The sequence below is a fragment of the Vulpes vulpes genome, chromosome 3 (assembly GCF_048418805.1).
Source record: "Vulpes vulpes isolate BD-2025 chromosome 3, VulVul3, whole genome shotgun sequence".
NCBI lineage: Eukaryota > Metazoa > Chordata > Mammalia > Carnivora > Canidae > Vulpes > Vulpes vulpes.
Genome location: NC_132782.1, coordinates 89,858,878 through 89,879,702, shown reverse-complemented (window position 1 = coordinate 89,879,702; position 20,825 = coordinate 89,858,878). Strand labels below are relative to the sequence as shown.

General features: G+C 48.7%; 1 protein-coding gene across 9 annotated transcripts in view; it reads right to left on the bottom strand.

Moving 5' to 3' along the window:
• The window catches only part of MAD1L1 (mitotic arrest deficient 1 like 1), a 345,798-nt gene that overhangs the window by 102,995 nt on the left and 221,978 nt on the right, over positions 1-20,825 (bottom strand). For all 9 annotated transcript variants that reach the window (XM_072753315.1, XM_026011310.2, XM_072753319.1 and 6 more), the window contains one exon: positions 18,460-18,548. In XM_072753315.1, the coding sequence (XP_072609416.1) occupies positions 18,460-18,548 (89 nt within the window). The remainder of the gene's footprint in view (positions 1-18,459; positions 18,549-20,825) is intronic.

The window sequence follows — 20,825 nt, the reverse complement described above, 5'->3', positions numbered from 1 at the left end:
CAACATTGGGGAAAAGGTTGGAGAGCTAACTACCTAGTCTCTAGAGCTGTCATAAAGCCTTAGTGACCGAAACAGCCCTGGCCTGTAGTCACACTGAGGAAACACAACAGCACCCAGAAATAAACACCTATACAGGGACAGCACGTTCTGATTAATATTCCAAGGCAATTCAGTATAGAAAGGAAATCTTTTTTTTTTTTTTTTAAGATTTATTTATTTATTTGAGAGAGAGAGAGCTTGCACATGAGTGGTCAGAGGGGCAGGGGAAGAGGGAGAAGCAGACTTTCCGCCGAGCACAGAGCCAGATGCAGAGTTCAATTCCAGGACCCTGGGATCATGACCCGAACCAAAAATCAAGAGTCAGACCTTAATCAACTGACCCCCCCCACGTGCCTAGAAAAGATGTCTTTTTATTTATTTTTATTTTTTTAAATTTTTATTTATTTATGATAGTCACAGAGAGAGAGAGAGAGAGGCAGAGACATAGGCAGAGGGAGAAGCAGGCTCCATGTACCGGGAGCCCGATGTGGGATTCGATTCAGGTCTCCAGGATCGCGCCCTGGGCCAAAGGCAGGCGCTAAACCGCTGCACCACCCAGGGATCCCGAAAGGATGTCTTTTTAACAAATGGTGCTGGAACAGCTGAGTATTCGTAAAAAACAAAACAAAACAAAAAAACAAAACAAAAAAAACTTCAAATTCTGTTATGTGTAGAATATAAAAAAATAGCTCAAAATAGAAATATAAACCTCCATGTAAGTTGGAAAATTATAAAACTGACAAAGAATGTAGGGGAAAACCTGTGAATCTGGGATAGGCAAAAGTTTCACAGCTACAATATCCAAATACCAACAAATAAAAGAAAAAACATTGATACAGATTTCTCTTTAAAAGCCTCACAAAGGCAGTGAAACAATAAGCCACAGAACAGGAGATGCCTGCAAAGCAAGTATCTGACAGAGGACCTGCACCCAGAATCGATAAATAAAGCTCCAGACTTAGCAAGGAGCAAACCATCAAATAAAAACTGGACACAAGCTGGAACACTTTGCCAAACAAGATACTAGATGATGACAAGCAGAGACGCTCAACAAACGTCATCACTCGTTAAGGAAACAAAGTCCAAACCACAAGCAGACGTCACTGCACACCAATTATGATTACAATGTAAAGGCTGTGGGGATGCTGGGAGGTGCAGCCACTTTGCAGAGAGCCGGATTCCTAAATAACTGAAACACACAACTACCAGCCATTCCCCAAGTCAGTGGTTACTGGAGGGAAAACAAAGTACATCTCTACACAAGGACTTTATCTGTAGCATAAAGCAGCTTTGTCTATGACAGCCTAACGCTGGGGAAAGCGAACGCCAGTCACCAAGTGCACACAGAGACAAACAGCAGTGTGTCTACACCAGGAAACAGGACCCGGCAATACAAAGGAGTACACAGTGATCTCTCAAAACAGTAGGCCAGACACAGAAGAGTGGACACTGCAGGAGTCCATTCCTCTCCAACTTTATCAAATGCCAACCTATCTACCTGAGTGAAAGCAGGTCAGAGGCAGGCTGAGGTGTGGAAGCAAGGGAGGGTTCCAGTCATTCGGGAGAGAATGTCAGGGGTAAGGGACAGGTCTGCCACCTGGAGCGTGCTGACCGTTGGACACTGGCATGTGTGCACACACATCTGTGAGAACATCAAACTGTATACTCTGAATTACAACTTGCAACTTGTCACAGCTCAGTTACACCTCAATAAAGCTGTAAAAACACCTGCCAAAGACCACTGGCTTATAGCTCGGTGAGTGCTGCCACAGCCCCCCCCCCCCCCCCCCCCCCCCCCCGCCGAGGTGGGCCAGACATGCACCATCCTCGCACATGGGACTTGGGCCCTGTGGTCAGGCTCCAGTGTCCATGCCTTCCCTGCTGGGTCAGGGCTTCTAGAGGGACGGACATGGAGGCGTCCCCAGGAGTGTGGGGCAGGTCCAGCACCTGAGGCTGCCTCAGGGAAGACACCTTCTGTGGGAAAGACTCCCACATCTTGGGGGCAGGCTGAGTGAGAAGGCCTGCTGGGCCCCTGTTAAAACAGGATGTTATAGATTCTGAAGGTTGGTGAGCAAATGTTCTCGAGGGCTAAATTCAAATAAACACAGGCATGCGGCTGCAGGCATTATCAATAAAATGATGGCTTGCTGTAATCCATGCCACTGTCAAGAGAACAAATCCACATAAATAACAGTCGTTCACGCATCTGAATAACACTCATTCAAGCATCTGAAAACAGAGCACCTTCCTTCTCCTGTTGGGAAACAAGCTTCAGGGAAACTTGTTCCCTTGTGGAGGGAGAATGAACCCGTGTGAGTCCAAAGGCTCACAAGGCTGCTCTGCCTTCAAGCAGTTCAAAGAAAGCATCTGTGGTGTGAGTTCTTGAAACTGAGTGATTCCAAGCTTTTTAGACACAGAGGGTGCTATACAAACCAGATGACATCCCGGATCACCTCCTGAGAAGACTATGCCAGTCAAAGCAGGTGTGTGCACGCAGGAATCCGCTAGAAGGCAGGTGCTGGCTGTTTTCACTACACTACAAGCAATGGTGATGGAGGTGGGTGCCAGTAGTGAGACCCCAGGATGGCCTGGAGGGGGGACCACTAACAGTGCTGGAGGATAGTCAGAAAAGCATATGGACCATAATGCACTTGTCCAGGCTGAGCACCTGCTGATCCCATACCATGTGCACTGCCTGCTGCCTCCTCCTCCACTACAGGCCCTGACCACTGGCTCATGGACTCACTGGACTATGCTGCTACTCCATCACCACTGACTTCTCTGTCCCGTGCATCAGACGTCTGCCCGCGTTTCCAGCACAGAACAAAGTGCTGGGCTCACACAGGCAAAGATGACCATGTCTGTACATGACCAATGGAGGAATCCTGCAGTATAGGCCAGAGCAGAGAGGCTGATGGCCCAGCTCTGGGGTCTTTCATACCAGAAGGGGATGTCCTGTGTACTGAATGTCTCCCCAACCCTTATACCGAAGCCCTAACTGCCATGTAATGGAGTGTGGAGGTAACCAGAGTTCAATGAGATCATGAGCATGAGACCCTGTGATGGGGTAAGTGTCCTGGTAAGGGAGATGCCCGAGAGCTTATACACACTGTCTCCTGCCATAAGGACTTGGTAGGACAGCACAGTCTGCAGCCAGGAAGAGTCCTCACCAGAAACAGCCTCGTGGCACCCTGGCCTCAAGCTTATAGCCTCCAAGGTAGAGAAAATAAACGTCCATTGCTCAAGCCACCTGGGCTGTGGCAACTGCTATGGCAGCCCGAGCATGGAAGCAGTTCCTGAGGAGTAAAGGCCACTGTTACTCGATGTGGGCCCCTGCCCATGTGGATGCGGCTTCAGAGCTGGTGATAGGCACAGGCTGCAACCAAGAATCTGGGCACTCAGGGTGACTCTGGTGAGGACTCCTGTGGAAACAAAGAGCATGTTCTGGAAAGTGGAGAAAAGGTGAGCCTCACCACAGAGTGTGGGGAGTTTGGCTGAACCTTGTTCTTCTGTCCTGTGGAAGGCAGCACTGGCACGCGGCTGTTCTATTGATGGGATTTCTATGCAGAGTTTGGAAAGAATGGCTTGCAATAAGTGTGAATGAGGGATGTGCGTCCAGAAGGGAACATCAGTGGATCCCTGGGTGGCTCAGCAGCTTAGCGCCTGCCTTTGTCCCAGGGCGCAATCCTGGAGTACCAGGATTGAGTCCCACATTGGGCTCCCGGCATGGAGCCTGCTTCTCCCTCCTCCTGTGTCTCTGCCTCTCTCTCTCTCTCCCTCTCTATCATAAATAAATAAATAAATCTTAAAAAAAAAAAAAAAAAAAAGGAAACATCAGTGTTAGGAACCTCAGGTCTTGTGCGATGAGGAGGCCTCACCTCTGTGGTTTTCCTCCCAAGAGCCCAGAACCTAGGTCTCCTCATGAGGCATGTCAGACAAGCCCAGCCCAGGGATGGCCAAGGCCACCTGGCCAGTGCTGTCAAGGCCACAAGAAACAGAGATACCAGGACGCTGCCCAGAGCAGAGGAGGCAGGGGCAACCAAAACCAAGGCAGGGCCTGGACTGGACATCAGCAGGCAGATGAAGTGTGCAAAGAAGGGGCACCGAGAGCAGAAAGCACATGCCCATGCAAGCATACCCAGCAACGGGAAATGTCCAAGAGAAGGGGACAAGTGGGCACTCTCTGTACTGTTTCTGCAAGCCTCCTGTAAATCAAAATCGAATCCAAAATGAACAGCTAGCAGGAAAGAAGGTTATGGTATCACCCTACACAAGATACTTAACATTTCTTATTTCCTTCATCCACAAAATTGGGATAGTAATAGTCCCTACTGCTTTTTTACAGCTTGTTTTAAGAATTAAATGTGTCAGTGCTTGTTACATACTAAGTGCTCACGCAAGAAAGAAAATGAAAGAAGGATGGCAGGAGGAAGGCAACAAATGGAAGGGGCTATGTCGACATCGGGTGCATATGAGTCAGGGCAGGTTACCATCCAGAAAGGGGCCACACAGACATAGACGTGCGGGCATACCCCAGAGACCCGCAGGAAAGCGAATCGAGTGTGTACTTTGGTTCCCAAGCACGTAAAAGCCAGGTTTACCGTCCACTGCAGTCTGCTGAGTCTGCAGTAGCATCAGGTTCTATGGAAGTGCGCTTGCCTCAATGAAACTAACAGTGTTCACCATCTGAGCTGCAGTAGTCATGATCACTTATGGCCAATTATAGTAAAAGTAATAATCACAAAGTCTGAACTCTTGCAAGAATTACCAAAATGTGACACAGGCATGAAGCAAACACATACTGCTGGAAATGTGCCTGTAGAGGGGTTAACTCACCAGGACACAATAATCCTAAGTATACTTGCTGCTAAAAGCAGAATGTCAAAATATGCAACACAACAATGGGTGGAGTTGGAGGGAGGTAAAGGAGTGAGAGTGCAACTGGAGCCTTCACACCTCCTCTCAGCAGCAAGCAGACACTGCAAGCAGAAAGGGCCACCCAGGGACGCCTGGGTGGCTCAGCGGTTGAGCGTCTGCCTTTGGCTCAGGGTATGATCCTGGAGTCCTGGGATGTAGTCTCACATTGGGCTCCCTGCATGGAGCCTGCATCTCCCTCTGCCTGTGTCTCTGCCTCTCTCTGTGTGTATCTTTCATGAATAAATAAATAAAATCAAAAAAAAAAAAAAAAAAAAAAGGAAGGAAGGAAGGAAGGAAGGAAGGAAGGAAGGAAGGAAGGAAGGAAGGAAGGGCGGGCCACCCAAAACATCCACCAGGCAGGCCTAATGGAAATGGGTACAACGCAGTACCCCATGATGACAGAGTCCTTCTCAAGGACAGGTAAACATTCTCCAAGATAGATCATATTCCTGTGGCATTTAACAAACCTAAACACATTTTTAAAAATTGAAATTATACAAACTATATTCAGAGACTATGATGGGTTAAACCAGGTGTCAGTAACAGATAGGTAGCAGGAAAATCTCCAAACATCTGAAAATCTAACATTGCACATCTAAATAACACATTGTTTAGAGAAACAACTGATGAGATTATAAAGTAGCATTACCTGAATGAAACGAGAACATGACACACAAAACTGCGTGATGTAGCTAAAGCAATGCTTGGGGAAAAATTTGTAGCTGTGAATGTTTATAATTTGAAAACAAGATTTCGAATCAATAATCTAAGGCTCCACCTTAAGAAACTAGAAAGAAAAGGAAAAAAATATATCCAGATCTAGCAGAAGGAAGGATATATAAAGAGCAGGCATCAGTGAAACTCAAAACAGAAAAATGAAAAAAACCAAACACTAGTTCTGTGAAGAGGCCAATTAAACTGTGAACCACCACAAGACTGGCAAAAAAAAAAAAAAAAAAAAGAAAGAAAGAAAGAAAAAAGAAAAAAAAGAAAAAGAAAAGAAAAAACAGGACAGGAGCGAGAGGCTTCACTGCAGATCCTACAGATAAACAAGAAAGGCGCTGTGTGCACTACTGCACACAGACAACCTTGACAATTTACGTAGATGCACCGATTCTACAACCTACCCAAATTCTCCCCAGATAAAGTACATAGCCTGTGTATTTCTAGGGCTAGTAAAGACATCACACTGTCAAAAACCTCACACAACAGAAATATCCAAGCTTAGATGGTTTACTAGGTGCAAATGTTTAAAGAAGTGATGCCAATTTGACACCATCTCTTCCAGAAAACAAAGAAGGGGATGCTTCCCAACTCATTTCAGGGGGTCAGCATTATGCTATACAAAACAGACAAGAACAGTACCAGAGAGCTACAGGCCAGCATCCCTCATGAATACGGACACAAACTCATCAACAAGACATTAGCGAGCTTGAATCCAGCAATATGTAAAAAGGGTAGTACATTACAACAAAGGAGGGCTCGTCTCAGGGTGTCGGACTGGTTCAATATTGAAAAATAAATATCATCCTTCATACCAACCATCTAAAGAAGGAACACCACATGATCATATCAATCAATTCAAGGAAAAAGAAAGGACCTGAAAAAATTCAGTATCCCTTCATGATAAATCAAGAATAGAAGAGAACTTCTTCATCCTCATAAGACACTTACAAAAACCCTATGGTTCATATCATTGCCAGTGGCTTATGACTGAATACTCACCCAGCCCCAAGACCAAGAACAAGGCAAAGACCAGAGGCATACCAGTGAAGATGTAAAACTGACCAAATTTATAGACAACAGAATATCTATGTTAGAAAGTCCCGAGGAATTAAACAAAAGAACCCTCATAGAACTGATAAGAAAATGAGATAAGGTGCAAGACACAAAATGAGTAACTGAAAAAAAAAATCAATCATGTCTGAATAAAAGCAACACACAATACTAAACCAAAATAAAGCAAAATTTAGAACTGACATAAAAAGACATACTTAGGTCCAAATCTAATAAAAACTGGAAAGACAGGATGTTACTTCTAATTTTTTTGGAAATAAAAAGGACTGCCAGACAAGACTGTGGGTGACTATACACAGATTGGATAAGCTAGACTAATTCCTAGCAATTCACAAACTACCAAAATGACACAAGAAGAAACAGAAATCTGAGAGGACCAGTAACTAACAAGGAAATAGAAGCAGCGATAGAACAGCAGCAAAGAAAAGTGCAGGACCGGATGGCTTCACAGGTAAATTCTACCAAACATTCATAAGTGAATTAACACCAATCCTTCCCAAATTCTTCCAAAAAGTTAAAGAAGAGGTCCCCCTTCCAAATTCACTCTATAAGACCAGCATTATGGTGGTACTGTAGCCAGAGAAAGACACTGAGAGAAAACTACAAGCCAATAACCCTTGTTGAATAGGGTAAGAATCCTCAATGAGACACTAGCAGACAAAATCCAGCACCATATTGGAAAGATCATACACCATGACCAAGTGGGATTTGTACTAGGAATGCAAGATTGTCTCAACATATGAACATCAATCAATGAAATATACCACTTTGGTGGATGAAGAAAAACCCCAGATGCAGGGAAGGCATCTGACAATCATCAATACTCAGCCAGCTAAGACCAGACAGGAATCTCAACATGGCAAAGGGCACTTTTTAAAAAACCCACAGCTATTACCAATCTCAAGGGTACAAGATTGAAACCTTTTTCCTTAAGATCAGAACTAAGATGAGGATCCCTGCTCTTACCACTTCCATTCGATATACTACTGGAAATTCTAGCCATAGCAGTTAGGAAATAAAAAGAAATATAAGGTTTCCATATTAGAAAGGAAGAAAGAAAATTATATTTGCAACTGCCACAATCTAGAAACCCTAAAAAATCTGCAAAACAAGCACATATTCATTAGAGTTAATAAAGGAATTCAGGAAGCTGCAAGCTTCAGTATGTAAAACTCAGTATTATTTCTGTCTACTAGTAATGAACAATCTGAAAAGGAAATTAAGGAAACAATTCCACTTACAACAACATCAGAAAGAACAAAACACTTAGTAATTAATTTTACTCAGGGAGATAAAGGGGCATGTACTGAAAATTGCTAAACATTGCTAAAAGAAATGAAAGAAGAGGTACCTGGCTGGCTCAGCCAGAAGAGCATGTGACTCTGATCTTGGGGTTGTAAGTTCGAGCCCCACACTGTGAAATTACTTAAAAATAAAATTTTACAAAAAAATAAAAGAAAATCAAAATAAATGGAAGGCATCCCATGTTCACGGATAAGAAGACTTTAATGTGGTTAAGATGTCGGAAGAGTTCAAATAATCCTGAAAAAGAAGAATGAAGCTGGAATATTCATACTTCTTGATCTCAAAACTCAGAAAGCAATAGTCATCAGAAAGGGAGTGGGTTGCCTCCCTCTTTTTATAACTCCCAGATATGCTCCCCAACTGACCATATGGACCCATAGGTATGGACATCTCTACGCCCCTACTCAGCAGGAAGAAGTTACGGAGGATAAGACCTTCCACCTTCAACAACCTTAAAGATTTAAGGGTCAAAACTGCTTAGGGGGGAAAAGATGGGGAACCTCTTAGAGGGCTAGCTGAGGACAAAGCAGAAACTGATATTCCACAAACAATCCCCATCCAGGGTGGGATAATGTGTGACATTCCTCAGGAAGTTTCCATTGTCTTAAGGTTAATGCCTTGCTAGAGGGAAAAACAACCTTTACCTTGACATTGGCAAGGCAAAACCAGTCTCAGAAGGTTACATATTATGGGATTCCATTCATCAGACATTCCTGACAAAAATAGACAAGGCATCCATGGTTGCCAAGGAGTCCACCATGTGGAGGTGGGTGGTTACAACAACACAAGGGGGATTTTGAGGTGATGAAATTAGTTTGTACTCCAACTAGGGGGCAATTAAAATTCATAGAATGGCACCCCTCATGAAATAAGGCAATTATACTATATAATAATTTTTAAAGTAAAATATTAAAAAATCTCCCAGTAACGTTTTGTACCTTATCTGTACCTTACTATGATGGTGAATGTATGTGTGCACATCTATCAAATGTTCTACACCACTGGGCGTGTGGAGGGGTAATTTTATTGCTCACCTTCTTTAGAATTGAAGGTACATGCTAATAATAAAAGTAGACTGGCTTTTATTTAGTTTCATTATTGTTTAAACCTTTTCCAAAAAGAAAGCAAAGTCTTAGACCCATGCTTGGGTAGACAACTGTATGACCCTGCCTCTGGTATTCCACCAGTCGTAACACGGTATTTTTTATTTTACTTTTTTTAAAGATTTTATTTATTTATTCATGAGAGACACACAGAGAGAGGCAGAAACATTGACAGAGGGAGAAGCAGGCTCCCTACAGGGAACCCAATGTGGACTGGATCCCAGGACCCAGGGATCAAGACCCGAGCCAAAGGCAGATGCTGAACCACTGAGCCACCCAGGTGTCTAACACTGAATTTTTTAAAGGGATGCTTTCTACTGTAGGTGAACTATCCTCAGTAGAACACTAGTTTCTAAATCCCTCTTTGCAGGGGCCTAGGTGGCTGTCAGGCATCTACCTTCAGCTCAGGTCATGATCCTGGAGTCCTGGGACTGAGCCTCACATCTGGCTCCCTGCTCATCAGAGAGGCTGCTTTTCCCTCTCCCTCTGCCCCCACCCCCCTCCACCTTCTCTCTTTCTCAAATAAATAAAAACTTTTTAATAAAATAAAATAAATCCCTCTCTGGACTATTTGTTTGTAGAATTCTGTAGACCAGTGCAGAGAAGGCCCAGGTATAGAGCCTGGCCCATGGAACGTACTGAATCAACGCTAGCTGCTTTGATGACAACGATTACCACCACTATTAGAGCAAGGAGCTGTCATCACTTTCAAAAGCACAATGCATCAGAATCCTAGACACAGCCAGATTTCCATGGTCTAAATATTGCCAGGCTTTTGAGACCCATCATGGATAACAGTTAATGCAGAGTGTTCATTGTAGCTTGTTCTGAATGGCTGAAAACTTGAAACAACTCAAGCTCCAAAAGTAGATTAATTAACTATGTTTTGGAATAGACTATCCATTAACATTTACAAAGAGCTTGCAAAAATATGGGAAACTGTTAGGTTATAAAGTGGAGAAACAGGGTTTGAATGATGTGCTTCACTGTTTATAAAACATACACAAATGGAAAAAACACCAAGATTCCAGTGAGAGATTGTGGCTTCTATACATACATGTAAGTGCAATTTCTCTGAAAATCTCACTAACACAAGAGTAAAAGCTTTCCACTCTTTTTCCTGTACTTTGTACTCCCAAGAGGACAAAGAAAATAAAAGAAGGGACAACATCAAAAGACCATTAAAAGCTGGACACCAGATGGAAGAGTAGTAAATAACTCAAAAATCTAAATCCTAGAGCGGCAAAGCCAAGAAATTTCCACAGTCTCAGGAATGGGTAACCAGCAGTCACTTCTGGAAATGGTGAAGGTAGGGCTCAAACCAGAAGATTGTTTGGAGGTGTGGTGGGTTTTTTTTTTTGTTTGTTTCATTTTTTCTTTTTCTTTTCTTTTTCTTTTTTTTACTTTTCAGGAAATAATTACAGGAACTTGCAAAAAAAGTACAAGGAGGACCACCTGTTCTTCACCTCATCTGAAACAACCTGAAACAAGTATAGTTCAGTATCAAACCCAAGAAGGCTGAGATGGTGTGGCCTCCAGATTCCTACTCGCTAGCCTGCATAAGATCCCAGCATACATGCAGATCTACGTAACCGCCAAGGACAAGATGCAGAACTGGATCAACACAGAAGGCTGCTCATGCCATCCTCTATCCTCTTCGAGACACACACACCCCTTTCCCAAACCCTGACAACCTCCTCTTTTTTCCAGAAGAGATGGAATAAAATTGATGCAAATTACTCTTTTAAGTGTTTAGAATTTTCCAGGGATACACGTGGGCCTGGAAATAACTTTTTGGGAAGCATTTTAGTTATGAACTCAATTTGTTAATGCTTGTAAGACTATGCAGATAATATATTTCATGTTGGTTGAGTTTCATGAGTCTGTGGTTTTTAAGGAACTGGTCCGTTGCTCTTAAGGTAATGATCCCAAGGGATCATCACATCTTCCTGCTATACTGGTCCTCACCCTATAGCCCTTTTTGTCCACAGCTACTTTCTTTGCTCTCATGTATATTTTATCTGATATTAGTTAATGCAGCCACATTTGAAAGAATGAACATGTGAGTGATACCCCACCTTTCACCTTTCCCCTGTCAACCCACATAGGTGGCTGTGGCTGCTCCGAGCCTCTTGTTGCCAGAATAGGATAGGTCCTGTGTTTTTATCCACCTGTCAGTCTCTATCTTTGAACTGGTGCATTTAGATCATTTCCATTAAAAGTATTACTGATTTGCTAATGCTTAAAGCCGCCATCATATTATTTGTTTCCTGATTATGCCTCTGTTTCTTATGTTTTGCCTTCCAATGGGCTCCCTGGACCGTTTTAAGACTTCTTTGTATTTTACTGACAGTAGTTTTGAGTGCAGCACACTGTACAGCTGTCCTTGGGGTTACCTCAGACACTCAAACAAACATCTGCCCCCCAGTCGGCAGTGTGACTGTATGCCGTGTTGAGGAGCAGAGGCAGGGCTCTCCCCACCCCTGCACCCTGGCCTGTCGTCCCCCACACAAAGCGCCACCACTGCATAAGGTCATGGGCCTCCAACCCCCAAGGGGGGGTCAGCAAACGTGTGGAGGTCAGCAAACACGCCACTGCCCTCCTCCCATGTGGGAAATCCTGAGCTCTCCTCTGCTAACCTGACCTATCCAGGATGCTCCCCTGGCCGCTCAGCAAGGGCAGGTCTCTTACTTGCACTCTGAGAAAGGCTTGGTTTCCCACCCGCCCCTGGAGCACACTTTTCCCTGGCAAGACAGTCTGCTTCTCGCAGGGCAGGAACGATGCTATGCACTTCACCAGCCCCAGAGGACGGGTCCACGGTGCTCTAAGCAGCATCCACACACAGGGCAGCTGTGCGGCTTCTTTCAAGGCCCTGTCTCTAATTTTCACATTAATTAGCATGTGTCATGTATGAATCTCTGTGTTTTATACGATATGGGGTTTGCCCAGCTTCTTCTACTTTTTTTTTTTTTTAAAGATTTTATTTATTCATGAGAGACAGAGAGAGAGAGACAGAGGGTGGGGGCGGGCAGAGACACAGGCAGAGGGAGAAGCAGGCTCCATGCAGAGAGCCTGATGCATGCTCCATGCAGAGACACGATCCCAGGACTCCAGGATCACGCACTCAATCACTGGGCCACCCAGGGATCCCTCACCCAGCTTCTTAAATCTGTTATGTTTATGCCCTACACCAAATCTGAGGAACTATCATTATTTCTTCAGATGTTTTTCCAGCTCGTCTTTCTGTGGCCTCTGGGGCTCCCATCAATGTATATTTATCTCCGGGGCCGGATCCCAGTAGCTCTGCTCCCATTTGTCAGCCATCAGCCTGTTTTCTGTCCTTCTGACTGGTGCCGTCTGTCCGTCCATCCACCTCTGCCCCATTGCTGAGGCTGCTCTAGGAACTTTGCATTTTGGTCAATGGATTTTCGAGGTCTACAGACATTTCTGTTGGGCTTTTGTCTGTTTTCAACAAATTTCTCCTTCTGTGTTGAGGTTTACCATTTCTTCGCTTGTTTAAAGAAGATTCTTGTCTGCTGCAGCATTTTTATGACTGCTGCTCTATGATCCTTGTCAGATAATTCTACCACCGACGTCATTGCTCTGCTGCTGTCTGCTGATCGTCTCCTCTTGTTCAAGCTGATAGCCTGGCTCTGGGTACGACGTGAGACTTTCTACCATATCCTGCAACCAAGTGAATCTGCTCTAGGCAGTAGCCCCTGTGTAGAGGCAGTGCCAGGTCCAGGAGGCAGGTGCAAGTCCCACCACCTGTGGGCCCCGTTCACGCCATGCGGGCAGGGGGGTAGCCTGCACACAGTGGGCTGTAAGCTGGGCTCCCCATGGGGTCCCACAGACACCAGGGCCAGGAAAACAAGGGCCACTTCGCTGCTCCAGGTTGGAGCACAGGCTTCCTGGCAAGCCTGTGGAGCCTGGGGCAGTGGGAGAAGGTAAGCAGGCTGCTGCCATCCAGCCTCAGCTCTTAGATGCCAAGGAGGTGGGGAAATCTGGGTGCTGGTGGCTCCTGCTCAGCGGGGCACAGAAGGCCGGCTTCCCTTGCCCTACTGTCACCCCTGACACTGCTGCTCTAGGGACTGGAGGGGAAGGTGGGTCACTGCTGGCCCAGCTGACATGGCCTGTGGGGCCTGAGTGCTCCTGCTGGTCGTCATGGGGCAGGTGTTGTCAGGAGAGTTTTCTCTGGAGCGTCCTGGGTATGTCTGCAGCTGGTCCAGATTACAGCCTAGGCAGCTCCTCAGCCAGGGACTCAGGGGGTTCATCACCACGACGCTCAAGTCCCAGAGTCTCACGTGGGCCACCTCTTCTCCCATTCCAGGTCTTCCCTGCTTGTGTGCCACGACAGGTTTTGAGTCATACAGTGAGGACATAGGTGGAAGGGGATGACTGACCAGAATGGGACTTGGAGATCCTTGGAAAAGCCAGCATCTCTGTGTCTTCTTGGTGTCCTCCATCACCTTTTTCTCTCCTCATCTTAGAAGAATATCAGAGGTCTATTTTCTTCATAGAGAAAACAGCAGGTCTCCAGGCCGAGGAATACCAAAGTGCAAAGTCACCGCAGTGACCAGGGGGCCACGGGAAGGTTTCCATAGTGATGCTGAGCTTGCCATCCTGTCCCCTCAGTTCCCAGGCAATGGCAGCACTTCCACCTCACAGACAGGATCTTCCCCAAAGACACACCAGTTGTGAGGTCCTGGGAGGTGGCCCAGCAGAGCCCTCCAGGCCACCACACTCCTGAGGACAGCATCTAGCACGAAATACCAAGGTCTGGTTTATACCCACCACGCTGTCCATGAAGGGCGGACAGGTGCAAGCATGGTCTACTCATAAAGCTACAACAACGAGTCCTACATATAGAAAGATATTCAAAGGGCAACCACCATACAACAAGAAATTTTAAGAAGCATCACAGCAGGAATACAATAAGACTAATAAATCTAAGAAAATTCACAGAAAATAGGAAAAAAAAGATGAAAAATAGGATCAAAAATTTTTTTAAAACAGAGCACTAATTCAGGAAGTTTAATGCCCAAGTGATACTAGTCTCAAAGAGGTACTAGAGAAATGGAAGTGAGGAATGAAATGGGCCGCTGAGCGCCCCATGTAGCACATGAACACAGGGCCATGGCAGTGGGTCTCTGGGTGCCAGGAGAAGACTCAGGCCTTAAAAGAGACAGACACAGGCACATGCCTCATCCACAGCCCACCGCACAAGTCAGCGCAGGGTGGAGAGAGGCAGATGACACCACGGGCTGGCACATGGCCTCCGGGCGAGGCCACCATCTTCAGACCGTGGAGCAGGGGGTTGACGGGAGGGGCCCACGTGTGGTTGTCAGGACATCGCTCACAGAGGTGCCCATGGCTCAGTACTGACCACAGGCTTCCCTATCTAACCTCCCAACAGAGCTGCCCCATCGGCAGGGAGCATGAGGCCACAGAGATACCTGCAGGCTCCCTGCTTGACTGACAAACCCGGTGCTGGAGGACAAGCTCATGGCCTGTGAGCACCAGGGCTGGAGGGCTGCCTCCTCCTGACCACACCACCTCCCCAGCAGGACCACTCGCTGAGGCCCACAGCCCCAGGTCTGAAAGGAGTTGGCATCAGCAGGTCTGAAATGCAGGGAAGCTGGTTTTGCCTTCAAGGCTTGAGTTGTGGGTGGGGACTGGGCTGCCAGGACCTCTCCAGCACTGCCCTCATCTCTGAGATCAGCCACTGGCCCTGGGAGCTCAGGGGGCAGGCTCCATGTCCTTCTGATCATGGACTTGCAGGTGCACAGAACACAGGATATTCCACAAGGACTATCTATATAAGATTTTTTTTAAAAACTGAGTAAGAGGGATCCCTGGGTGGCGCAGCGGTTTGGCGCCTGCCTTTGGCCCGGGGCGCGATCCTGGAGATCCGGGATCGAATCCCACGTCGGGCTCCCGGTGCATGGAGCCTGCTTCTCCCTCTGCCTGTGTCTCTGCCTCTCTCTCTCTCTCTCTGTGACTATCATAAAAAAAAAAAAAAAAAAAAAACTGAGTAAGAGCCAAAGGCAAAGTAAGTACTTTGCCTTCTGAAAATGGTGTGAGTGGAACCACAGGGCACAGGGCCTGCTGTCCTCTGAGGGGGGCTGAGGTCTCGGGTGGCAGAGAGGGTCTAGGGCTAAGCCAGGAGTGGTGGGAGGGCCCAGCAGGTGCGGCAGAGTTGGGCGTGACTCTGGAAGGACTGAGTCCACCTGACCACTGAATCCACAAATGACTCAGATCTGCTAGAGCTGCCATGTGACACCAGAAAGGAACCAGGATTTGTTTCAGCTGAAAGGGCCTCGCAGCCTCCACTTAAATCTCTTGAGGAGAGTCCCCTCATTTGCTCGTTAAAGAGCAATGTTCCGTGTGTGTGTTTGTGTGACATGTGCACAGTTAACACATCACCAGCCCCTCATGTCCTCGACCACATACTGAATGCACATGCACTTCACATGTAACACACCCATCTGCCTGTGCCCATCCCCGTCCCCTAGGGCCAGCAGCCCATGAGCAACCCACTCGGCCTCCTCTGCATCTAGGCAACAAGAGATTACAAAGATAGTGGGGAGGGGCACTAGGGCTCCCCTCACTCTCTTATGCGAGGAGTTGGAGCAAAGGGGCCAGGGCATCCTCCTGGGGTGGGGGGTTTGCTGCCTGTCGGCATCCCCACCCCCAGCTGAAGGGCCACTTTGAATGGCTCCTTGCAGCTTCCCAGAAAAGCAAAGTATGGCATGTGACACAGGGAAAACTGAGGCATAGCACCATTTTGGAACATTTACTATAAAGGGGATGCCAGGAGGAGCAGAGGCACCAGGAGCATGGGGTGAATGGTGGGGTGCTCCATGGGATCTGCTCACAACCCAGTGCTGAGGGGCTGGCAGGGGCTCACAGACCTTGTTTCTCAGCTACTGGTCCAGGGAAAGGGCAGGGGTCAGGGGCTCCCTGTGGCTGTGCTTGGTGGACCCCAGAGCCTGCCCAGCAGGTGCCCTCACCACAGGGCCAAGGGGGAAGTGCACGAAGTCCTGTGCCGTCAAATGTGGCTCAAGCTCCCCGTCGAGCGGCCAGAAACTCAGAGGGCAATGTGCACGTGTCCTGGCAAGCGGTCCACACAATTGCCGACCCAATTTCTATTAATTGGCCACAAAGGCTTGTCTTCCACAGTTGCTTTCACCAAACAAGACAGTGGGGACAGGCAGCTTTGATCTTGATGTACAGCATATCACTGATAAAGCCTTTTATTTAGATTTTAAAAATAAATAAAAATGAATCTACCAGAGGTGTGCCAGACTACACAAATGAGAGCACAGCCGGCCCTGCTCTGTTGACAGCAGACAAGGTCCTGGAAGTCCCACTCGTATCTCTAGGGGGTCCTGCTAACCACTGCACCTGGAGTGCAACCACTGCTAACAGTCCTGCTAACCACTGCACCTGGAGGCTCAAGTCCATCAGAGAAGGGTCCCAACTACCTGCCATATGGCCAGAGAGGCGCTAAGGCAGAGCCTGGAGGCCGCCTCTCATCTGCATTCCCGCACTGGCATGAGACTCCCAGGGCAGCACTCAAGGCCCCTCAGGCTCATATCCAGCATGCCGCCCCTGGAAGCCACCTGTCTGTGTCCCGGGAGCCCCTGTGCCACTCCTCCTCACCTACTTACCATCAGGACCCACATAAACCCCACCTGCTCTCCAGGGCCCTGAGCCCACCCTCAGATTCCAACAACTGCACTCATCGCTGGGCTGGGGCTGCTCCTAGAGGTCAGGTGTTGGAGAGTGTTTTCCGCGTCTCTTTACAGGGACATTATAGCAGATCCTCAGCTGACTCTTGGCTGGGAGACAGCTGTCCCCTTGCCAAGCCCCTCTTCCAGACCCCAACTCAGGACAGCCCAGGAAGCTTTTACACGACAGATATGATTGCTTCTGTGCCCTGAAATCTTTGCCGGCTCCACTGTCCTGGGAATAAGGCCACATCCTTACCAGGCCCTCATCTGGCCTGGCCTGGTCCCCATGCCCTGCTGGTCTCTGTCCAGTATGGAGTCCTTCCTTCCACACCACGTCCTCACATACTGCCGCCTCCCTACTCCCCTGGGGTCCCCGCCCCTGTCTGGCCCACCCACAGAGCTCATCACACCGCAGACCCCATGGACACCTGTTCTCATAGCACCTCTGCCATGCTTCCTGCACCCCGATGCTGCAGACCGGATTTTATGTAACATCCTCCCAATCCCTGTTAAACTGTAAAATTCAGGAAGAAAGAAGATGTACCCTTGCTCACCACTGCTTCGTTCTCATGCTCAGCCTAAAGGACGCCCATCCCACTTGCTCCTTTCTGAACAAGTCAAAGAATAATAAATTGGCGACTTTGGAATTGGGGAGCAGGGGGGGGGCATCTCTAGTGACAGCTATCTATGAGGCGGAGGTCCTGACATGAGAGAAGTGCTGAAAACAATGGAAGAAACCTGGAATCCAGAGGACGCCATCACTGGCACCCACACACTTCCATGGAGACATCCATGGCCCACATGCAGTCTCGCATCCAGTTCTTACAACCTGCAAAGGAGGGCTGTCTGCCCAGAGGAGGACACAGGCCCAAGGAGGGGCACAGGGCCTGGCCAGCTCACACCCCAGCCCCAGGCAATGTCACCAAGCAGCAGGGTCCTTGCCCACATCTCCCCGACCCACCAAAAGCACCTGAGGATGGGAACCCGTGCACCCTGGGCTGTCCCGTGGAGGCGCTCAGAGCACCCCAGAACCAAGGCTGCTTGGCCTGCACTCGCTTTGCACCCAGAGCTTCTGGCATCTACTTGCCCATCAGCCACTTTCCAGTAACAGACTGAAACAGCAGGGCCAGCTCAGTGACCCAAGGGGAGCTCTGCCTCAGTCTCCCTGAAAACCTCCTCCTTTAGAACTTGCTACCTCTCCCGGCCCAGGGAGTGAAGAGGAGCCCAGCTGAGCTACTCCTCACCAGGCATGGTGCTGTGTCAGGATGGGGTCAGGAGGCATCAGGAAAACCTCTAGGGGAAACAGGAGGTGCTCTGAGCTGGTTCAATACATAGGCTGAGGGTGGCCCGGCAGGCACATGGGAAGCACCCTGTGAGCGGCTCCCTTCTGAGATAGGGCTGTCTGTGCCTAGCTCCAGACAAGCCCTTACTCACAGGCCCTGTTGCCATGGCACAGACAGCAGGACCCTGCCTGGCCCTCAGCTCTGGGGGAAGAGCCAAGTCTGTGCAGAGGATTCTGTGATTCAGAAAGGCAGGCCCAGAGGCCAGAGGTGCTGACATACCTGAGCGAGCTCACCTCCTCCCTGGACAGTGGGAAGCTCTGCTCGGCGGTGCTGGACTGAGACTGTAGCATCTTCACCTCCATCTCCAGCTAGAAGAGAGCATAGGCAGGTCAGCAGGAGATGCTGCTGCAGCCCCTTTTCCCAACAGGCCCTAAGTACCCAAGATCCTGCAACTGACTTCTGTGGGGAGAGAGTGGTGTTGGGGGCAGAGCCGTCATCTCCTGGGCTACCCTGTGTCCTGAGGACCCTGGGCAGCTGTACCTCACAGCCTGCCAGCTATGCAGACGCAACCTCTCTCTCTGCGCCCACCTCCAGGACAACAAGACATTCTGCAGCATGCTAATGGGAAACATCGAAATCTGGGGAAAGGAGGTTATAGCAACTGGGAAGAACACAGTCTGAGTTTACCAAAGCTTTGATCTGTTTTAATAGTCATGGTATTTTATTTATTTGCTGCTTCAAATTCCCTTGCAGAATGACAGACGATGGACAGATTGCCTGGAAGGGAATAGGGACTTCATGGTAACTGGGGGGGTGCTGGTCGGGGCCAGAGAAGGAGCAGGGCAGGGGGGTTCCTGCCTGTTGCTCCAGGTGCAGGCACAGGGCAGTGCGAGGGCCTTCCCGAGAGCGAGCCTGCATACAGCCCCCAGAACTTCCACTCCCAGAGTCCAGGGCTATTCCGGACGGCACTGTCTGCCAGATGTGGTTCTGCCCTTTTTATCTGTGGTCAGTCTGGCAGCTGTATGCCCGGTTCTTGGACCAGAACACTCAGTAACCAATTACACAACAAGAGAGGAGAGCAGGGGCATGGTGGACTGGGGACACAGGACCCCAGAATTGACTCCCAGTCGCCTCAGACTGCCCGACATGATCCCTGGATGGCGCAGCGGTTTGGCGCCTGCCTTTGGCCCAGGGCGCGATCCTGGAGACCCGGGATCGAATCCCACGTCAGGCTCCCGGTGCATGGAGCCTGCTTCTCCCTCTGCCTGTGTCTCTGCCTCTCTCTCTCTCTGTGTGACTATCATAAATAAATAAAAATTAAAAAAAAAAAAAAAAGACTGCCCGACATGCACCGAGGCTGGTCTACTGTGGCACAGACATGGGTTTTGAGGCTCCTTTATGGGAATCTTGTGCTCAGCTGTTTTTCTGGCCATCTCAGCCCATGGGGTGCTCTGAATGCCCCCGATCTCTCAGCATTCAGCTTGTCTGTGAATGAATGGGAGGCTGGGAGAGGGGGCAGGTGGGCCTTCATCTCTCAAAGGGCTTTCGCGGAAGGCACAGTCCTGTGGGTGGTGGGCACAGCACCAGGACCATGGACCTGCAGTTTTTAGGCACTCTGAGAGCTCGCTGCATTGTGTTTATCACACAAGAGCTGTCCTTAGGGCAGACATCCTCTATGGCCTCTGATAAGTTGTTACTTGTTAGAAATGACCTCAGTCAGCTGCAGGAACCAGCACAGGTGTGAGCTGACAGGTGTCAAGCTCCAGAGCCCCATAGAAGTCCCTGAATGGAACAACGACTGTGACAGTCTGGTGAGCGCTTAGGGGGAGCTGGCAGGGTGGGAGCGCAAGGCAGACACAAGTCTCTCCCACCACACAGCTCCTACACAGCCACTCCCCACAGTGGCCCGTCCTGATGCCCCAAAGGGAGGCCACTTGGTCTTCCCACCCGACTCCACAAAGGCTCAAGGGACAGGTGATTTCAGGCACGCCCACCCACAGGCACAGGCTAGGAATGACGGGGCCAGTCCAGGTCTGCAGACCCACCTCACCACCCTCCAGGTCCCTTAACTGGGGTGGCTGAGAGCTCCCAGGACATGGATGATGCCGCTGTCCTGAACTGGAAACAAACTGTCTCCGGGAAGGGTGTCAGCCATCAGCATGGTCCAGGGGTGAGGGAGTAGAGTGTCTCCACGTCTCCTGGGGCAGCTTATTTAGGAATTCTTGGGCCCGAGACATACAGTCTATGAGGCCCAAGGCATCCAGCCTGTGAGGCCTCAATACTAATCATCGAGGTCCCAAGTGGGCCCCTCGCACAAGTGGGCTCCCCCATCCTGCTAGTCATGGAGAGCAAGCACAAGCTGGAGTGGCCTTGGCAATGTCTCCAGAGGAAGAGAGAGAGTTAGTCTCCACACACTTAGCTGCTCCACGCATGCCTACCAGTGCCCACTGGCATGAGGTCCCCTGCACAGAACAGGTATTACACGACCACATAGTGGCACCATGATGTGATGACACGGACCAAGGCCTGCCCACGCTCACGGTGAAGCGGCATCCACTGTGTCTGGGGCCTCTCCTGCCCCTCCCACACGCAAACCTCCCTGAACTGGCCAGGCTCACCATTCCTTTCCTATGCCACCCAGACAT